At 37.7% G+C, this 21,040-nt stretch overlaps 1 protein-coding gene across 1 annotated transcript; it reads left to right on the forward strand.

The window, feature by feature from the left end:
- The first annotated feature begins 11,165 nt into the window (after nucleotides 1–11,165).
- Nucleotides 11,166–20,856, forward strand: LOC145032472 (callose synthase 3-like). The gene is made up of 35 exons (XM_078981291.1): nucleotides 11,166–11,352; nucleotides 11,439–11,707; nucleotides 12,163–12,263; nucleotides 12,389–12,513; nucleotides 12,613–12,706; nucleotides 12,825–12,935; nucleotides 13,027–13,455; nucleotides 13,538–13,675; nucleotides 13,756–13,832; nucleotides 13,925–14,018; nucleotides 14,096–14,215; nucleotides 14,295–14,412; nucleotides 14,490–14,877; nucleotides 14,971–15,031; nucleotides 15,128–15,209; nucleotides 15,291–15,340; nucleotides 15,418–15,504; nucleotides 15,590–15,727; nucleotides 15,826–16,005; nucleotides 16,114–16,274; nucleotides 16,347–16,470; nucleotides 16,563–16,660; nucleotides 16,749–16,851; nucleotides 16,938–17,089; nucleotides 17,179–17,288; nucleotides 17,369–17,494; nucleotides 17,562–17,630; nucleotides 17,727–18,064; nucleotides 18,146–18,265; nucleotides 18,358–18,560; nucleotides 18,651–18,763; nucleotides 18,865–19,094; nucleotides 19,181–20,029; nucleotides 20,116–20,301; nucleotides 20,401–20,856. The coding sequence occupies exons 2-35, from the start codon at nucleotides 11,506–11,508 to the stop codon at nucleotides 20,647–20,649; spliced, it is 5,826 nt and encodes a 1,941-aa protein (XP_078837417.1). The 5' UTR covers nucleotides 11,166–11,352; nucleotides 11,439–11,505; the 3' UTR covers nucleotides 20,650–20,856.
- Nucleotides 20,857–21,040: the final 184 nt, after the last annotated feature.

Here is a 21,040-nt window from a genome sequence, read left to right on the forward strand (position 1 = left end):
CTTGCAAAAGTTGTGAACGGTGTCAAATGATGGGAAACATTTCGCAAAAGAACCAAATGCCTCAAAATCCAATCCTTGTTTGTGAAATTTTTGACGTATGGGGGATTGATTTCATGGGCCCATTTCCTGTTTCGTTTGGCAACGTTTACATCTTGCTCGTGGTTGACTATGTTTCTAAGTGGGTTGAAGCCAAGGCCACAAGATCGGATGATGCCAAAACGGTTATCGAGATTTTAAAATCTAATATGTTTGTGAGATTTGGTGTGCCTAGGGCTTTGATTAGTGATAGATGGACACACTTTTGCAACAAAATGATGGAGGCTTTATTGAAGAAGTACAACGTGACCCATCGTGTCTCTACCGCCTACAACCCTCAAACGAATGGTCAAGCGGAGGTCTCGAATCGTGAAGTGAAGTCTATTCTTGAGAAAATAGTGAACCCGACAAGGAAATATTGGAGTTTGATGCTTGACGATGCCTTATGGGCTTATCGGACAACTTATAAGACCTCGATAGGAATGTCGCCATTCAGACTGGTTTTTGGAAAACCATGTCATATTCCCGTTGAATTAGAGCACCGTGCATTTTGGGCAGTCAAGCAATACAACTTCAACATTGACGAGGCGAGAAGGCATAGGAAACTTCAACTCCAAGAGTTAGAAGAATTGAGAAACGACTCCTATGAAAACACAAGGATTTATAAGGAGAAAACAAAGCTCTTCCACGACAAGTCCATCACCCGGAAGCATTTTGAACCGGGGCATAGGGTCTTACTATACCATTCACGATTGAAGTTATTTCCAGGCAAGCTAAGGTCAAGATGGATTGGACCTTTTGTTGTGATAAAGACCTCTGACCATGGGGTGATAGAAATTCAAAGTGAAAAGACGGGACAAATTTTCAAAGTCAATGGGCACCGGTTGAAGCCGTTCTATGAAGGTTTCAGTGCTAATGCGCTTGAAATCATCCATTTGGATGTCTCGATGTGTTGAAGCAAGCTAGGAAGACGTCTCGCCAAAGACGTTAAAGAAATGCATTTTTGGAAAGCAATGTGCTTTCACCTTTTTCAAATTCAAATAAATCATTTTACAAAACGTTTTTTTGGGATTTTAAAAAAATATTTTTTTGAAAGGTTTCACCATTCGTTCCCCGTTTTACTCCAAATTTTGTCAAAATTTTGAAACCGGACCTTACGGGGATCGTTTTGGCTTAAGAATCAAGTTTTTTGATAAAACCTCATTTTTGAAGTGTAGGAAATCCCCGCGGCCCGCGTGGCTTGGAGGCTTAATGTTTGCGCGGCCCGCGTAGCATAAAGTTCCAATTGTCAATCAGCACCCGTGGCCAACCCGCGACCCGAGCTTCACCCGCGTGAGGGATCAGAGTATTTCAGAGTTTTTGTGCGGCTAGACGCGGCCAACCCGCAACCCGCGCCTTACCCGCGTGGATGATTCGAAGCACTTAGAATTTTTGTGACCATTCAGTACTCGCGGCCAACCCGCGACCCTAGTAGTGCCCGCATGTAGTTTCAGAAGCGTTCCAGTTTTCTTTCGAGTGGCTAGACGCGGCCAGCATGCGGCCCGTGCGCCTGCCCGCATGTTGGTCGTTTGACTGAATCTTTTGAGTTGTTGACTACTTTGACTTTCTTTGACCAAGGGGTTTAATGAGTTGACCAACATTGACCCGGGTTTGACCTTTCTTGACCATAGATTAAACTCCTCCAACACCCTTCTTCTTCATTCTAACCTAACACACTCCCCCATTTTCTCTCTAGAAACTCAAGAACTCCATAACCCACTTCTCACAAAAATCCATTTTCCCGGAGTTCTACTGGTTGGAATTTCGTGAAACCACCGCCATTCTTCACCATTTTTCATCATCTACAAACCCCACCCAAATTCCGGTCCGATCTATGGCCGGAATTCCGGGCGCCACCACCACCCACCACCACCACCACCACCTTATTTCACGTTTTCCGACCACCATTGGATATTCCGAGCACGGGGTTTTGTTTTTCTCCTCAAGGGCTTTCTAACCATACCAATCTTTCCGCAAAAAACTCACGAAAAATTTCCATCTAATTCCGGGTGCCGCCACTCTAGTCGCCGGAAAGTCATCTTGAAACTCGTTTGTGGGGTTGTTTTAGCGATTAAAGCATCAAATACGGAGCAAAATTGTAAGCTTGGGGTGTGTCTTGACGAAATCTTTTTGGTGGCGCCAATTCATCCCGGGTCTAAGAAATTGGGTAATTTCATTCCTTTAACTTGATTATTTACACCCCAATTTCTCATTTGCTGTTGGTATTGTGTGGCTTGAAAGTTATTATTGGTAAAATTTTGTCCCGAGTAAATGTCTAAACGTGCAAAAACGGGGACGGGAGCTACTTCCTATAAATGAGGGTCGAAAGGAAAATCCAAGGATCCCCCGTTTCGTTTGTTGAATTGCAAGGACCATCAAACTTATGATTTTCTCATTTCAAATAAGCATCAAGTCAAGTCAAGTCAAAAAATTCCTCCATAGGGAATCTTTTGCTAGTCTTGGGGTACTCGATGGAGTCCAACCATTATTTAACAACATCGGGTGGGGTCAATTCCTCTATAACCGTGTCGCCACCTATGTTGAACCCACCTTGAAATTTCTTGCCACATTCAATCTCGAGGAGGAAGCCCAAACCGTCACCTTCCAAATGCTCAGTGAGAAACGATCCTTACCGCATCGGGTCATGAACGCCCTGATGGGCGCTCCACTAGACAACCTATATTACCAACAAGACCCATGGCCCGGAAAATTCAATGAACATCACTTTTGGCATCAAATTACCAGCAAGCCACAATATTCATCGTCTTCGTCAAAGGCCTCTTATCGAGTTCCATGCACCATTTTCGCCCGCTCAGAAGTGGGACAAATTTCAAAGGCGGAATTATTTTTTCTTTGGTACATGACTCGTGAGAACGGTCTGCGGCCGGATTTTGCCTCCTTTTTCTTCACCAAATGTTACAACCTCACAAGTATGGACAAAGGAGACATTTTCATTAGGGGATTGATCACCCTCATTGCATCTCGGCCACCGCTTCAACTTCATCTCTCTACTATTTCATTCGAGAAGACTTCCGGCCCCTCTAGCCTTAACGGCCATGCACTTCGCCGAATGCAAGTCATCTGGGATTCGGTCATTGGTCCCATGTGGATGCTTGACAACTAACCATACCTCATTCTCCCCCATGAGTATATAGGGAGTTTTGGGCCAACCGATCCCGAGCAATGACTCATTCCATCAGACTACCTTCCTCCTGTAGATGATGAGGATGACCAGTTTCAGCCTGCACATCAATTCGTCGAGCCTCAATTTCAGCCGCAGCAGCAGGGGGGACACGAAGTCCCACCATATTTCCCCCTACGTTTTTTGAACAATTCGCCACAATGTTCTCCATGGTGCAGCACATTGATACCCAGACGCAAGAGAACACCCGGGCCATCCAGGATGTGGCGACCCGTGTTGATCGGCTGGAGCAGTCCTTCTCGCCCACTTCTCGCCAGGTCCAAGATATGTGAGACTACCACTATCGCCACGGGCACTTCCCGCCGCCCGACCCTCCGATTTAGGTCATTTCCACCCTTTCCTTAAGCATTGAGGATAATGCTTGTTCTTAAGCTTGGGGTAGGGCATTTCCCTTATCTTTTACCTTTTCATGCATTTTTAACTAGGTTACATAACATTTTAGTATTAAGCTAATTTTCATTCATTTTTTTTATTTAACATTCCAAAAAGATTTTATTTTCTTCTTTTTCACCTTTTATATTTTTGCATAACATTTAGCCTAAGGCATTAGCATTCATGCATTGTTGTTGTCTGTTTATTCTCACATTTCTTGGATTCCATGGAGCAAGTTCACAGTTATTGTATCATTATTGGTCCAGGATCTTGTTGCTATCTCACCCATCGAACCGGGACTATTAGTTGCAGTTTGGGATTTCATACTTGGGATTATATGTTGGTAGCTTAAAGGGGTAGGTGATCATGGCCAGGTAGTTTCATGAAGAATTATGCATACAATACTAACAACTGTAGGATATACTATAGCAACGGATGTTCTTAGCCTTGCGGTCACTACCGTTGAGAGGATCACACTTGATCATGTTTGAACTATTAGGATGAAGCATTGGTGCTTGTCCCCGAGTAGAATCCATATTCGGTCTCTTTACATCACCATATCCTTTTTGCGATTTCTTAGGATTTTAGAGAGTCTTTTAGTCCACATTTGGACATTTTCATCATCTTTGAAAAACCACAAGTTTGAAAAGAAGCTTACATTACATCTTTATGCTCCATACATGGTTATTTTTCACACTTAGGCCATTCAGATTATATCACTACCCTTTCGGTTCCACTTTCACACTTTTGGGAACCTAATTTTAAGTCAAAGGATTTTCTTGTTAAAATTTTCGATTGTTAATACATTACCCTCAAGTAAAAATTCAAAAAAAAAAAATCAAAAAAAAAAAAATTCAAAAAAAAAAAAAACAAAGATGGCAGGCAAATTTCTAGTTGCAACTATCTGAGAAAGGTGATTGGTTCAGTTATTGAACAAATTTTCCAACGTTTTGGTCACCCGACATTTGATATTCGTTTATATAGGCTTGTTTTATTGTATATAGATCGAGTTGTTTTTCACAAATTGGTGATGTTAGGGAGACTGTCGGGTCGGATACTACGGGAGGTTTGGGCCAACACTAAGTGCACTGATTCCTACAACGGTGTCCGCGCGATTAAACCCAATTACACATGAGAGAAACCGACAGACGTGAGATCAAAGTGTACACTTAAAGAAGAGCTCCACACGAGCCCATCCAGCTGCTTTCTCCCTACTATAAATGTTATTCATTGTATGTATGTTCCAGTGGGGCTGCGACTGCTCATCCCTCCTTACTCACCTAAAGTAGTTGTCCTGGCTGTGGTTTATGGTCCCATTGTCATCGGATGAAAAATTCATAAGGTAATAGCAACATCAATTCTAACCATGTTGACCAACGGTGATCAGGTTCTGCGGTTCTATCCATTCTTTTTGTTTTCCTTAGGATAGTTCATCCCGAGATCATTTTAGTCTTGTCTTACTTGAGGACAAGTAAGGTTTAAGTTTGGGGTGATTAGCTTCATTTTATTTACTTCTTTTTATAGTTTTTTTTAGCACATTTCATTCGCATTTTAGTTAATTTCCATGCATATTTTCCTTTTTATTATTTTTATGACCATTTCGGGTACTTTCTAGTTTCTTGATCATTATTGTAGATTTTTTTTGGAGACTAGCGGAGCGGGACTTTTGGGAGGCGATTGGACTTGAAGAGCAATGGGGATTTCGTGCTTGATGACTATGGAGGTGCTTCATGAAGTGGGCTTGTCAATTGCTAGAAGGCGTGGAAGTGTTGAGCTTTAAATTTGAAAGGGCACGAGAGAATTCTTGGGTGTGAAAGATCGATATTTATGAGTTTGCGGAAGTTTTGAGTGATGTGGATAGACAAATTGGGCTCAAATTGAAAAAATATTGAAGAAAAATGGGCTAGAAGCTAATTGGACACGAACTGGGCCAATGGATTAGCTGTGGGGGCCCAAGACTTGAAGAAGCCCAAAAACCCGTCAAAGTCACGCAGCCCACGTAAGATTCCCTGCGGCCCGCGTGGATTCCTGACAAGGGCAATTTTGAGATTTTGCTAAGAGCTCTATATTGGGAATGTTGGTGTGCCTTTTTAGCCTTATCTTGGAGGTCCGAGTTTGACACTTTCTCTCTGGAGTTTGGAGTACTTTTGAAGGCCAAGAACACCTCAAGAACATCTTGAAGAACACCTCAATAACATCTTGATTTCACCTCTTGATTATTGTAAAATGTTTGGTACAATCTTATCTAATTTTGTTCCTTTGAGTTTAGTCATGCTTGGCTAAACAAATATTGGTTGACTTCTTGTTGAATCCTTTGAACTTTTGTTGAATGTTGAAGAATCCATGAACTTGTTCTTAAATCTTTATGGAAATGTTTTGTGATTTATCATATTATCACTACCAGTATGTTTTTATTCATGAGTTTAAATGTGTTTGTGGTGATTAGTTGGCTAATTTCTTGATTAAGTAAAGGATCCTCAAATTAGCAAGCACCAAATGATTTTTCTGTTGTTTTTGCTTCACACAATCATAAAAACATTTTCTCCAACATGGTAGTGAAAGCAATTGACACCTCTTGGATTTGGTGACTTTTTGGTTATTAATGCTAGTTGACTTTCACTAATTACATGCTATTTGGAATTAGTGACTTTGACTAAGGAAATTGTTATGAGCTTCTCTAGCCATTTCAACAATTAATAAAAGTTTAGGTAATCTCAAGCTCCTTGGATTACTATAGCCAAATTAATGATTTAAATCAAAATATTGCACCATTGGATTCTAATGATATGTTCATCAAAAGTCAAAGTGAGGAAACTGTAAGTCAACCATGTCTCCCTTATTGATTTTACATCAAACCCTTATTTTTGTTGAAATTGACCATTTAAATCATAGTTAATTCTAGTTTGTTTCAAGTATTTCAAAACACCAAAACCCCCCACTTTATTTTTATTGTTATTTTACAAGTATTTTTACAAAGAGATTTTTCATAGAGTTATAAATTGAACCAATCTCCGTCGATTCGACCCCTTTACCACTATACACTATTTTAGTGTGTAATATTTAGGGTTATTATTTTTGTTGGCCTCGATAACCACCAGGCATACATCAATTTACGTGGTGCATACCCTTGCATGCCTTGAAATCCTTATAAGTTCTTAATGGATTAAGCACCTAAGCTCAAACTTCAAATCCATGACTCGAAAGTACTCCTAAATCATAAAGTCTCAAACTTTAACACTTTATACGTCCAAAGAGGGATTAATAAATGGTCATAATCCATTAAGACCTCCTATTAGCAACATGAAGCCAACCCAGCCAAAGGGGCCTCATTTTTATAACTTAGAACCTTTCTTAGGGTCTGAAAGGACAACTCACAACGTCCAAATCAAAGCATGCATAACAATGGGACCTTTGGGACAAGAAGAACACCAAAAAGCTACTAAAACAATATCTAAACAATCTAAGCATAAAGGTAGAAGCTTTATACCTCATAAAGCTCCTAAAGAAGATGATAATCCCAAATCTACAAGCCTGTTTCCTTCATTGACTCCTTAGATGTACTAACTTCTCCTTCAACCATACAAGAAACACACTCTTAACTCATACACACTATAGGAGTTAGGGTTTGCCAAAAACGATCCCAAAACTTGGAGGCTGAAAAGACGGTGGAAAAAGGGCCATAATGATGCTTAAATACTCCAGAAACCCTAAAAGTTAGGGTTTCACCCAGCCACTAGTGTACCCTGCGTACATATGAATACACTCAACGTACTAGGCGCGCCCTAGTACGCTTAGCGTACTCACATGTACGCCATGTATGCCTAACGTACAACTCCTACTCCAAAAATTACCATTTTGCCACTAGGGCTTCCCATGGCCACTAATTTCTAATCTAAGGACTAGAAATGACACAATTACAACCCAAGGAATGAATTTAAAATTACTTGAAGATAGGATGTTACACCTTTGACCAATTTTGTCCTAATGGGTGTTTTGAAGCAATCTGATTTGGAAAATGTGGGCTTAGGATAAGGCCCATATGGGATTGGGCCTAATTTGGAAAATTAGGCCATTAGTGGGGTTTTATGGATTTTGTGGGTTTGGATCCTGTTGGTTTTTGGCTTGGGCCTTAGTTATGAATCTTACTGGGTTAGGCGTAAATTGGTTATTTTACTCCAAGTATGGATTTTGGATCATGGTTTGGAACCCAACTGCTAATTGCGTGATATTTTGGTATTGTTAACTCGAGGAGTTGTCATGGCAACAGTTAGGGATTTCTTCCAGTGAGTTTCAACATTTGAGGCGAGTTTCCTTACTGGGTTTAACGGGTCGATGGCACCAAGGTCGACCCATGTTCATATTATATTGTTAGTATGCTAGTTGTCTTCGTAACTTTTTCGTGTGTTGTGTTTATATGTTTTCTAGGTTAAGGCCCGATGTTGGGCGGGGCCCGAGGGATATTTGTATGCTATGTATCTCTGTGAATATTGCATGTGTATGTGTTTATTTTGACATTGTTATTGTATGTTAGGCGGGGCCCGTTTTACCGAGCTCAACTTGATGTCGAGCGGGACTCGATGCTGGACGGGGTCCGAAGCCAGGCAGGGATCGATGACGGGGAGGGGGGACTATATATGTTTATTGTATGACTCTTGTATGATATGTGATATTTGGGGAACTCACTAAGCTTTGTGCTTACGGTTTTCAGTTTATGTTTAAGGTCCTCCAATTTTCAAATGAAAAGGGGCTCGAGACGATTGCAGTGCATACACTCATGTTTTTCGCAATATATTATCTTCGGGATTGAACTATGATAATAGTTTTATTTAAATGCTTTTCAATGTTTGGACAAAGTTACAATAGTATTTTGCATATAATAAAAATGAAAATTTTAACCTTGATTTTTGAGATGTTACAAGAACAATTATAATTAGGTTTTGAGTTTTATTTTCCTAATACAATCAAAGAGGTATTTTGATTTCGTTGTTGTTCGCTTTAAAAACAAGTAGTGAAACAACATATACTAAAGAACAAAAACAATAAAAAAAATAGAATGAAACTTACAAACACTGATAGATAATCAGAGGTAAGAACACAAAAAATCAAAAAACTAAACAAAAGTTTGAAAATAAATGTTGAATTAGCAACACTTTCACATATTACACATAATTAGAGATAAGAATATTCCGGAATCAAAAATCAAGAAAGAACTTTAGAAATTGAAATAATAAATCAATAATTGGAAACCCTTTAATCTGATTTTGTAGATAACGTTTAGGATTGCCTGAAAATCGAACATCAGAAATCATTTAATATGTTTATTAGAAATCCACTTCAGTGTCACATTGATTATCAGAAATAGAACTTCAGAGAATTAGATATTAGAAATCGAACTTGACATTCTCCTTATCGTTTTTGCTTATTGAGAATTAAGAAGATGTTCTTTATTATTTTTTCTTCTTGAGAATTGAGAAGACGCTTTGGGATAAAAAAATTGGGTTAAGAACGGGGATATTCTCAAAGAACGTTGGACCAAATAAGGGAGACGCACAAAAAAAAATGTAAAATATAAAATATATATGCTTTGTTCTTCTTGAGAAAAACTCTTTGGGATGATGTAAAAAATAAAATTACACAATGGTTTAAAAGGCTCGAACGCGTGCCACTTTTTGTGAATTTTACTGCATGCGCGACTTAACCATTTCAACTCCAAATGCTTTTGTTTCTATTTTGCATCTTTATATTAATATTATCGAAAACTATATATGCACACACACACATACACTAATCGTGACTTTCGAGGGCCCGAGGTTTGGCGAGGCCTGGGGCAGTCGACCAACTTGCCTTGCCCCTAGGGCCGACCATGGTAACCCATCCATGTTGTTGCTTTTTTCCCTAATCGGCCTTGTATCGACCCATTCCTCGCCGCCCATGTTCTAGTTCTATCAACCTTCACCCACTCAACAATAATGGTAGACATATCTTTTATATCCATACAGAGAGTAAATTTCACATAAGTAATAGTGTTGGTAGAGCGGTGGAGTACGCTGGCGGTGACAATTGGTAGGGTTGTGACGACAATCATGATTGTTGATTGTGGTGAGTAGGCATCCATCTCAGTGCCACTTAAGCAATGATTACGTATCCACCTATTTTTTTTTTTTTTGGCAATGACCATTTTAGCCGGTCACTTTTTGCACAAGAAAAAAATAAATATGTGAAAACAAACGTGATGATTTTAAAGTTTATTAAAATAATATGATATTTTCCTTTTATATTATATATCTTTGTGATTACGAGTTTCATCGTACCAAAAAGCCATCGACACATGTAATATATATATATATATATATATATATATATATATATATATATATATATATATATATATATATATATATATATATATATATATATATATATATGAGAAAAATAAATAGCACTGAAATACTATGGAAATTTGGAAAAGAAGATATTTCTTGAAAAGGTAAAAACCAAACTCCCAATCATCTGTATTTATGGGTAGTTTTTGCTTTTTATCGTAAAAGATAGGGGCTATTACTGAAATAATGTTAAAAAGACATTAGATCACAGGGTAAATTTAAAACGGCTACTTTTTAATTTTTGTTGCTTTTTGGATGCAGGATTTTGGATTTTAGCGAATCTGACTTTATAGCATTTCCTAGTTTCCAAAAATGCCCATGTCTCTTTCTGTTTTTACGCTCATATTAATTAACAATATGACGAAACCACCCTTGTAAAGCAAAACCACCGCAATAGCATCTCAACCGCAACCCAGTTTAACACAAAATGGCCCACTAAATTGATTATTATGCCATTTTAGGAAAATTATTTTACGAAACACATAGTTATTTTAAGACAGGATACTGCTGTATATTCGTTATAAACAAAACTTGAGTAACATGATATATATCGTCTTTTATAGATTTGGTTATAGCAATTTAGATATCAAATAACTTCCATATCTCTAACCAAATCTTTTAAAATTTAATCAAATGAAATATCAAAGATAATGTATATTTATAACATATTATTTAGATATCTTAGCTATTTTAAGGGTAGACATACTTTTTTTTTATTCAGTTTTAAAGCTGTTTTTTTATTTTTAAATTTTTTAATATGTTGACAAACCTTAACCATTTATCAATATGGCTTAGTAAAAATATTTGATAACCAAAGTCAATTGAAACATCGTTCAAATAAGCTGCAACCAAAAATCAAATTGAAAAAAGAATTTGTATATTTTTATAGAAATAGGAAATTATATTACGTTTGGGAAGCGTAATAATGATGAAATACGTAAATGTTAGTTGGTTTAAATGGAAAATACGTAAATGCTAGAGGCACAACGGGTCCAAAATATCCTCAATGGCACATATGTAATTTGTTCGAAAAACAAAGCCCATTGTCTTAGCTCACCAACAGTAAACTCCAGATTAAATATTTTATTTTTATTTTTGGCTCCATTTCTCTCTCTAGAGCGGTGCTTTCTTTCTTTCTAAGTAGCTTAAAGTTGCAGTACACACTCCCATCCCACCACCACCGTCTCTCTAATCTCACCCTTTTCTCTCTCTCCTAGGGTTTGCTACATTCGCTGAATCAAACCACAAGTAGACGAATGTAACTAGAAAACATCATTTATTTGTGTTAATCTCTTCGTATTTTGCCGTTTTTGGGTATTTGTAAGTTTCTTTTTTAAAAAATAAAAAATAAATAATTAAATGTGTGAACTTTAAAGTTCTCAGCTTTTTGTTTGTTGATCTTGAAGTGGGTTTGAAGTTTAATGTTGGAGCACGGTTGCTGTATTTGAGTTGGTGGTTTGAGAGTGAAGAAAAATGACGTCGAGAGGTGGAGGCAGTGGTCCGTCGGATCAACCGCCGCCGCCGCAGCGGCGGATCATGCGGACACAGACAGCAGGGAATCTCGGAGAGTCGATATTTGATAGTGAGGTGGTTCCCTCGTCGTTGGTCGAGATTGCTCCTATTCTTCGTGTGGCTAATGAAGTCGAGCCTAGTAACCCCAGGGTTGCTTATCTTTGTAAGTTCTGAACCAGTCCAGACACAATTGTGTAAAAACTGTCAACAATGCTATACCTGTAGTTAAGTTTACGTTGAGCTTGATTAGTAGTAGCGGCGTTTACTGTGTTTTTACTTCAATTTTGTGACCATATGAAAATTCGGAAGGGGAATTTGCTTAGAAAAACTTCGCACTCCCCTCCCTAATCTCGTCCTAGCCTCTTATAATTCTTTTTGCACCAGGGTCGTCTTTTATGTTCTCTCTATGTTCTTTTAATTGAGTTGAACCGCCAAGTATTGTCTAGCTCTTGATAGTTTTATGCCTAATCTGATGGGTATTTGATCAATGTGGGTTAACTGTAGTGGTAATGAGTAAGAAAAACAGTTTATTTTAACTTAAAAAGTATATCTTTTTTGTGAATCTGGGAAATTATAGTCTTTTAGAGAACTGATGCCATAGTCATGGTTCTTCTGCAGGTCGATTTTATGCATTTGAGAAAGCTCATAGGTTGGATCCCACTTCTAGTGGACGTGGTGTTCGTCAATTCAAAACTGCCCTTCTTCAGAGGCTTGAAAGGGTAAGTACTATCTAATGGTGTTTTTGGGTTATTGGGAAACAACTTCACTGATGCAATGATGGCCTCAAGTTCCTCTTTCTGTTTGTCATTTCAATCAATGAAGAATCCTATTTCATCTTGATCAGGAAAACGATCCAACTTTAATCGGGAGAATGAAGAAAAGTGATGCACGTGAAATGCAGAGTTTTTACAGACATTACTACTCAAAGTACATTCAAGCTTTGCAAAGTGCTGCTGATAAGGCAGACCGGTGAGTTTTTATAAGATGCCAAGTGGCTGTAAGCCTGTAACTGTAAGTATCACATATTTTTCTTCTTTTTCTGTACTTAAAGTTCATATTGTTGTTCAGTGCTCAGCTTACCAAAGCATACCAAACTGCTAATGTTCTCTTTGAGGTTTTAAAAGCTGTGAATCAGACACAATCAGTGGAAGTTGATCGTGAGGTGTGTACAAATGAAAATTTCATACTTGTTTCTTGATGAATCTTTTCCGACATTATTGTGTCTTTGTTTTCTTTTACTTTCTTGATTTTTATACCCTCTTTCATGAACTGCTTCACAGATTCTGGAAACACATGATAAAGTTGCACAGAAGACAGAGATCTATCTCCCCTACAATATTCTACCTCTTGATCCCGATAGTGCCAATCAGGCTATTATGATATTCCCAGAGGTGAATTTACAATTACAACTTCCATCCGTTTTTTTTTTCTTCTGTATCATTCTCAATAGTTTTCTTATAAAGCTGCTTACTTTGTTTACAGATTCAAGCTGCTGTTGTTGCTCTTCGTAACACAAGGGGTCTTCCATGGCCTAGGGAATACAAGAAGAAAAATGAAGAGGACATTCTAGATTGGCTTCAAGCTATGTTTGGGTTCCAGAAAGATAATGTGGCAAATCAACGGGAGCATCTAATTTTATTGCTTGCAAATGTTCATATTCGCCAAATTCCAAAACCTGATCAGCAGCCAAAGTTGGATGAACGTGCATTGAATGAAGTGATGAAGAAGCTTTTCAAGAACTACAAGAAATGGTGCAAGTATTTGGACAGAAAGAGTAGTCTTTGGTTGCCTACAATACAACAAGAAGTTCAACAGCGAAAATTGTTATACATGGGCTTATATCTTCTTATATGGGGAGAGGCTGCAAATTTGAGATTCATGCCTGAGTGCCTCTGCTACATCTATCATCATGTATGCTAATGCTTTCATTAGGAACCTTTTAATTTGCTTTTGGGACAATTTCCATGAATTGACACTATATAATGTTTTGTAGATGGCTTTTGAACTATATGGAATGCTAGCTGGTAATGTCAGTCCAATGACTGGTGAGAATGTGAAACCAGCTTATGGAGGAGATGAAGAAGCTTTCTTGACAAAAGTGGTTTCTCCTATTTATGATGTCATAGCACAGGTATTAATTAAAAACACTCAGTTTGCCTCATTTTTTTTTCTTGTAGTGTTTGTTGTTATCTCATGGGTGCTGTTCCACAGGAAGCTGCCTGGAGCAAAGTAGGGAAATCTAAACATTCCCAGTGGAGAAACTATGATGATCTAAACGAATATTTCTGGTATGATTTCATAGATTTAATATATATTAAGATATTGTTGGTATTATGTTTTATAATCAGTTTATTACTGAAAAACTTTTTGAGCTTTTCAGGTCAGTAGATTGTTTCCGGTTAGGGTGGCCAATGCGTGCTGATTCTGATTTTTTTTGTGGGAACATGAAGTCCAATGAGTCTGATAAAAATGGGGTAAGTTATATCAATAATGCTCTTTTCATATCTTTGGATGATTATGACATAAATGTTAAATGATTGTGACAATTCAGGATGGAAAATCATCTGGAGGTCGAAGGGCTGCTAAAGTGAATTTTGTTGAGATACGATCATATTGGCATGTTTTTAGAAGCTTTGATAGAATGTGGAGTTTCTTTATATTATGCTTACAGGTAACTTCTATTGTAATTACAGTTGTTTTTAGTTATTATTGTTCATATCAAGATTGATAACAGTTTGTTCCTTTTGAAGGCTATGATTATTGTTGCTTGGAATGGCGATGGAAACCCAACCAAAATATTTGATTCTGATGTTTTTAAGAAAGTATTGAGTGTCTTTATAACTGCTTCAATATTGAAACTTGGTCAAGGTATGCAAGTGTGCAAATATAACATACAACAACTATATGTGATGTTATAGAGTGATTAAACTTTTTATTTTTTGCAGCTGTTCTTGATGTGGTGCTAAATTGGAAGGCAAGACAAGCAATGCCCTTCTATGTGAAGCTAAGATATGTTTTGAAGGTTGTAACAGCTGCTGCATGGGTTATAGTCTTACCTGTTACTTATGCTTATACATCAAAAGATCCAGAAGGATTGGCTCAGACCATTAAAGGGTGGTTTGGGAACAGCTCAGGTTCCCCATCATTGTTCATTTTGGCTGTTGTTGCCTACTTGTCACCCAACATGCTTGCTGCTGTGTTGTTTTTATTCCCCTTTATAAGGCGTTACCTTGAGAGTTCAGACTACAGAATTGTCATGCTCATGATGTGGTGGTCTCAGCCTCGGCTTTATGTTGGAAGGGGAATGCATGAGAGCACATTTTCTCTTTTCAAGTAAGATTTTAGAAAACTACATAATTAGTTATAAGAGACACAAAGCGGTATACATGATATAATGGCTAATTGGCTATTGATTCAAAATCTCAGGTACACAACGTTTTGGATTCTGCTCATTATCACGAAGCTGGCATTCAGTTACTATTTAGAGGTTCTGTTCTCTCCTTGTATTAATTATGATCTTGATGCGATATTTGAAAACATGTTGTCTTTTGTAAGCATTGAAAGCTATAAACTATTGTTGCAGATACAACCACTTGTGAGTCCTACAAAAGCTATCATGAGTGTTCATATCAATACTTACGCTTGGCATGAGTTCTTCCCCCAGGGTAACAATGAATGATGATTTCAAAATTTCAATTACGTTTTCCCTTTTTCTTTTCTGAAACCGACTTATGTGGATTTTGCAGCAAGGAACAATATTGGTGTGGTGGTTGCACTTTGGGCTCCAATCATTCTTGTAGGATTACATCTCTTCCTTTAGTTGTACTTGTTCATTGGAAGATATCATTTAGTTAACACTTGGAATGTATACAGGTGTATTTTATGGATACCCAAATCTGGTATGCTATATTCTCTACATTATTTGGAGGTGTCTATGGTGCATTCCGTCGTCTTGGAGAGGTTTGTCAAACTTTTTGTATCTCTATTTGAAAAAGACATTTTCGTCCTTTATGTAATGATCTTAATAAGAATATACTGTTTGCAGATTCGAACTTTAGGAATGTTGAGATCACGTTTTGAGTCGTTACCTGGTGCGTTTAATGGCTGTTTAATTCCACCTGAGAAAAGTGATACAGTGAAAAAGAAAGGACTTAAAGCTACTTTATCTCGTAATTACGAAGCAGTAAGTTTATATATCATCTGTTTTAATTGATGGATTCTGTTAGTTAGTTGTAAGTTAAGAGTTAAGAGTATGATGTTGTTGTTGTTATTGGGATGCAGATCTCCTCCCATAAAGGGAAAGAAGCTGCAAGATTTGCTCAGTTATGGAACAAAATCATCACAAGTTTCAGAGAGGAAGATCTTATCAATGACAGGGAGATGAACCTCTTGCTTGTTCCATATTGGGCAGACCGAGAGTTGGATCTAATACAGTGGCCTCCTTTTCTGTTAGCTAGCATGGTATATTACTATGTTCCATGTTTCTAACTAATACACAATCATTAACTCTTAATTTTTTTTTTTTATGGGAAATGGGAATTATCTATTGTTTTTCCAATTACTATATAGATCCCTATCGCATTGGATATGGCAAAAGACAGCAATGGGAAAGATCGTGAGCTGAAGAAGAGAATTGAGAATGATAATTACATGTCTTGTGCTGTTCGTGAGTGCTATGCTTCTTTCCGCAATATCATTAAGTTTTTGGTTCGTGGAAGACGTGAGCAGAAGTAAGTTGTGTTTGATTTTGTCATATTCTGTTTTTCTTTTCCATTTAGCATAAAATTGGTTTTTCTTTTCAGGGTTATCAATGATATATTTGAGGAAGTTGACAAACATATTGATGAAGGAGATATAGTGAGAGAATTCAAAATGAGTGCTCTACCCATCCTCTATGACCACGTTGTCAAGCTTATCAATTACTTGGTATATATATGATTTTTTTGACATAACTTTTTATGATGTTTGAAGTAGCTATAACACCACAATGCGGGGTTTGGTTTGGTTGGTATTCACAGTTAACAAATAAGCAAGAGGACCGGGATCAAGTTGTAATCCTTTTCCAGGATATGCATGAAGTTGTGACAAGAGACATAATGGAAGATCAGTTTCCTAAGTAAAAATCCTTTCTCTTTCTTTCACCTTTTATTAATTAATTCTTATATTGTGTCTTATATCTATCCTTTTTTTGGTTTGGTATATAGTTTGGATGGACCAGGTTATGATGCGGATGAACAGTACCAGTTATTTGCACCTGCAGGAGCAATCATGTTCCCAGCTCCAGAATCAGAAGCTTGGAAGGAGAAAGTAATTCTAACTCCTAACTCCTAACAACAAATTGATTTTTTAAAATTTGAGGTCTTTATAATGGATTCTTGATGTCTATTTTGCAGATCAATAGGTTGTACTTATTGCTTACAGTGAAGGAGTCTGCCATGGATGTGCCATCAAACTTGGAAGCTAGAAGACGAATATCCTTCTTCTCCAATTCATTGTTTATGGACATGCCATCAGCACCCAAAGTTCGCAATATGCTTTCCTTCTCGTAAGTCTTGTGTGAAAACGTGAAGTTGTTATTTTTCAACAGAAGTTTATATCATATAAGATGATAATATGTTTGTTTTTTTTGTGTAGTGTCCTCACTCCTTATTACACGGAGGAGGTTCTGTTTTCATTGCATGATTTAGAAGTCCAAAACGAGGATGGAGTGTCAATCCTCTTCTATCTACAAAAGATTTTCCCAGGTTTGTAATATATATAATCAGATCAGGTGCTTAGTGCTTGGATGTGTATATATAAATCATTGACTGGTGTTGACCTACAGATGAGTGGAACAACTTTCTTGAGAGAATGGGTTGTGAAAATGAACATGACCTAAAAGGAAACAACGAGTTAGAGGATCAACTACGTCTCTGGGCTTCATACAGAGGTCAAACCTTGACCAAGACCGGTAAGTTTGACCTAATAAGTTTACTACTACACTTGCCAGTAATCTAATTCTCCATAATGTATGACAGTTAGGGGAATGATGTATTATCGTAAAGCCTTGGAGCTTCAGGCTTTCCTTGATATGGCTAAAGATGATGGTATGTATGCTATTTTGATTTTCAACCATGAAAAATGCAAAAAAGTTTTTAACATTTAGATATTCATTTTGGTGTTGATGTTGTTTGATATTTCAGATCTGATGGAAGGGTACAAGGCAATTGAATTGAATGAAGATCAGATGAAGGGAGAAAGGTCACTGTGGGCCCAGTGCCAAGCTGTAGCTGATATGAAGTTTACATATGTGGTGTCATGCCAACAATATGGTATTCAAAAGCGATCTGGGGATGCTCGTGCACAGAATGTCCTGAGGCTCATGACAGAGTATCCATCTCTGCGTGTAGCATATATTGATGAGGTTGAGGAGCCGAGTAAAGACACAACTAAGAAAATAAACAACAAGGTTTATTACTCTGCTTTAGTCAAAGCCATGCCAAATTCTAATGCTTCCGAAACAGGCCAAAACTTGGATCAGGTAAAAAAACACCAACACTTTTGCTGTTCATTTTTCATTTTTTATTTTTGAAAAATTAATAGAAGTGATCTGAATGTGCAGGTTATTTATAGGATAAAATTGCCTGGACCTGCAATATTGGGAGAAGGAAAGCCTGAGAATCAGAATCATGCTATCATCTTCACACGTGGGGAGGGCTTGCAGACGATTGACATGAACCAGGTATGCATGCGATATGCCACTACCATCAAACTTTTACTTTATTTTCTATATATATATATATGAATATAAATAAAAGAATCTTTCTTTTGTAGGACAATTACATGGAAGAGGCCTTAAAAATGAGGAACTTGCTCCAAGAGTTTTTGAAAAAACATGACGATGTGAGGAACCCAACAATATTGGGACTGAGGGAGCATATTTTCACTGGCAGTGTTTCTTCTCTTGCATGGTTCATGTCTAATCAGGAAACAAGTTTTGTGACAATTGGTCAGAGATTGTTAGCCAACCCTTTGAAGTAAGTTCTAAACCCTCAAACCCTAAATAAAACCCTCATTTTGATTTTCATGCACCTAGGCTAATTTTACACTTTGACTCCTCCCTTCAGGGTTCGTTTTCACTATGGTCATCCAGATGTTTTTGATAGACTCTTTCACCTTACAAGAGGAGGTGTCAGCAAAGCCTCCAAGATCATAAACCTAAGCGAGGACATTTTTGCTGGTATTTTCAAACTCAACATTATCTCTTCTTATCTATATCATACGCCAAACCTGTTTTTCTTAAACTCACCTCATTTCTCTTTCTTTCTTTTGTATATACAGGTTTCAATTCTACACTTCGTGAAGGAAATGTGACACATCATGAATACATACAAGTTGGTAAAGGAAGAGATGTGGGTCTAAATCAAATCTCTCTATTCGAGGCCAAAATTGCCAACGGAAACGGGGAACAAACACTTAGCCGTGACCTATATCGACTCGGACACCGATTCGACTTTTTCAGAATGTTATCATGTTACTTCACCACAATCGGTTTCTACTTTAGTACCTTGGTAATCAAAATTTCTCATTTCATATTTTATATTTTACATTTCTTTGAAGCTAAAAAATTCATCCACACTTTCCTGTTTGCTTTCAGATAACCGTATTGACTGTCTACGTGTTCCTTTACGGGCGTCTGTATATGGTTCTTAGTGGGCTAGAGAAAGGTCTTGCTTCCCAACCTGCCCTTCGCCACAATAAACCACTTCAAGTGGCTCTTGCTTCACAATCCTTTGTGCAAATCGGATTCCTAATGGCCTTACCTATGATGATGGAAATTGGTCTAGAAAGAGGTTTCCGGACTGCATTAAGTGAATTCATTCTCATGCAACTACAACTCGCCCCTGTTTTCTTCACCTTCTCACTCGGAACAAAAACTCACTACTATGGTAGAACACTGCTTCATGGAGGTGCAAAGTACAGAGCAACAGGGCGTGGGTTTGTTGTCTTTCATGCGAAATTTGCTGAAAACTATCGGCTTTATTCGCGTAGTCATTTCGTGAAAGGAATCGAGCTTATGATCTTGCTTCTTGTTTACCAAATATTTGGTGAGTCGTATAGAGGAGCTGTTGCTTATCTGTTGATCACCATTTCAATATGGTTCATGGTTGGGACTTGGCTGTTTGCTCCGTTTCTGTTCAATCCCTCGGGTTTTGAGTGGCAGAAGATTGTTGATGATTGGTCGGATTGGAATAAGTGGATTAGCAACCAGGGTGGAATCGGAGTCCCCCCTGAGAAGAGTTGGGAATCATGGTGGGAGGAAGAACAGGAACACTTGAGATATTCTGGAAAACGTGGTGTCATAGTTGAGATACTGTTGGCATTACGGTTTTTCATTTATCAGTATGGGCTTGTTTATCATTTGAGTATGACAAAGCATCAGAAGAGTGTCCTGGTTTATGGCATATCATGGGTCGTCATTTTTGCAATTTTGCTGGTTGTAAAGGTATGAAAAAAATGATATAATATAATATAGTTTTGGATGTGGGTGTTTTAGGTATCTGAGAATGAATATTTGAATGTGGATTACAGGCTATTTCGTTTGGGCGGATGAAATTCAGTGCAAAATTCCAACTTGTTTTCCGGCTGATCAAAGGGGCGATCTTCATTATGTTTGTGTCGATTCTTGTGATCCTGATTGCACTTCCTCATATGACACTGCAAGACATTGTTGTGTGCATTCTTGCCTTTATGCCTACTGGATGGGGACTACTACTGGTCAGTAAAGACACTTGAATTATCTCGTTTTTCATTTAATTATATATGAACAAGATGATGATGATGATGATGAAATGCGTTTGTTGATTTTGATGGCAGATTGCACAGGCGTGTAAACCGGTGGTGAAGACAGCTGGATTCTGGGGATCAGTGAAGACACTTGCACGTGGATATGAGATAGTGATGGGTCTGCTTCTGTTCACACCGGTTGCATTTCTTGCATGGTTTCCTTTTGTTTCAGAGTTCCAGACACGTATGCTCTTCAATCAAGCCTTCAGTAGAGGTCTGCAGATATCTCGTATTCTTGGTGGCCATAGGAAAGATCGATCAGCTAGGAACAAAGAGTAGTAGTAACCTACAAATGCAACAACATCATGAGGTCTCTTTGTGCTGCTGTTTTTTTTTTTTTTTTTTTTTTTTTGGGTAGGTAGCTAAGCTAGTTCTTTGTAATTGTGCATTCAGCATTGAACAACTGTTAATTCTGTCATCACGTGGAGAATTTTTGAGTTGTTAATGTATCAATTTTAATTTAAAAATGCATGTTGAGTTTTCGTATTTTCATGAATGCTACTCGTCATATTTGCAAGAACATAGATTTGCTCTTAAAGGAAAGAGCTCTATGTATGATGTAGAGAATGTGGGACCTTTATAAGGTTGCACACAAATATTATCAGGGTTATTCTGTTGACTTTTTTGTTTTGAGAGTCCTTGCATAATCCATTATAATGTAATTACATTA

Source organism: Lactuca saligna, chromosome 2, assembly GCF_052625555.1.
Source record: "Lactuca saligna cultivar CGN05327 chromosome 2, ASM5262555v1, whole genome shotgun sequence".
NCBI lineage: Eukaryota > Viridiplantae > Streptophyta > Magnoliopsida > Asterales > Asteraceae > Lactuca > Lactuca saligna.

Excerpts from the sequence above, each read along its gene's own strand:
- LOC145032472 (XM_078981291.1), top strand. The coding sequence starts at position 11,506 with ATGACGTCGAGAGGTGGAGGCAGTGGTCCGTCGGATCAACCGCCGCCG. Across the intron at positions 16,661-16,748 it reads ATGGAAGATCAGTTTCCTAA|TTTGGATGGACCAGGTTATG; the intron begins GTAAAAATCCTT and ends TTTGGTATATAG. Across the intron at positions 18,266-18,357 it reads AGACGATTGACATGAACCAG|GACAATTACATGGAAGAGGC; the intron begins GTATGCATGCGA and ends TTTCTTTTGTAG.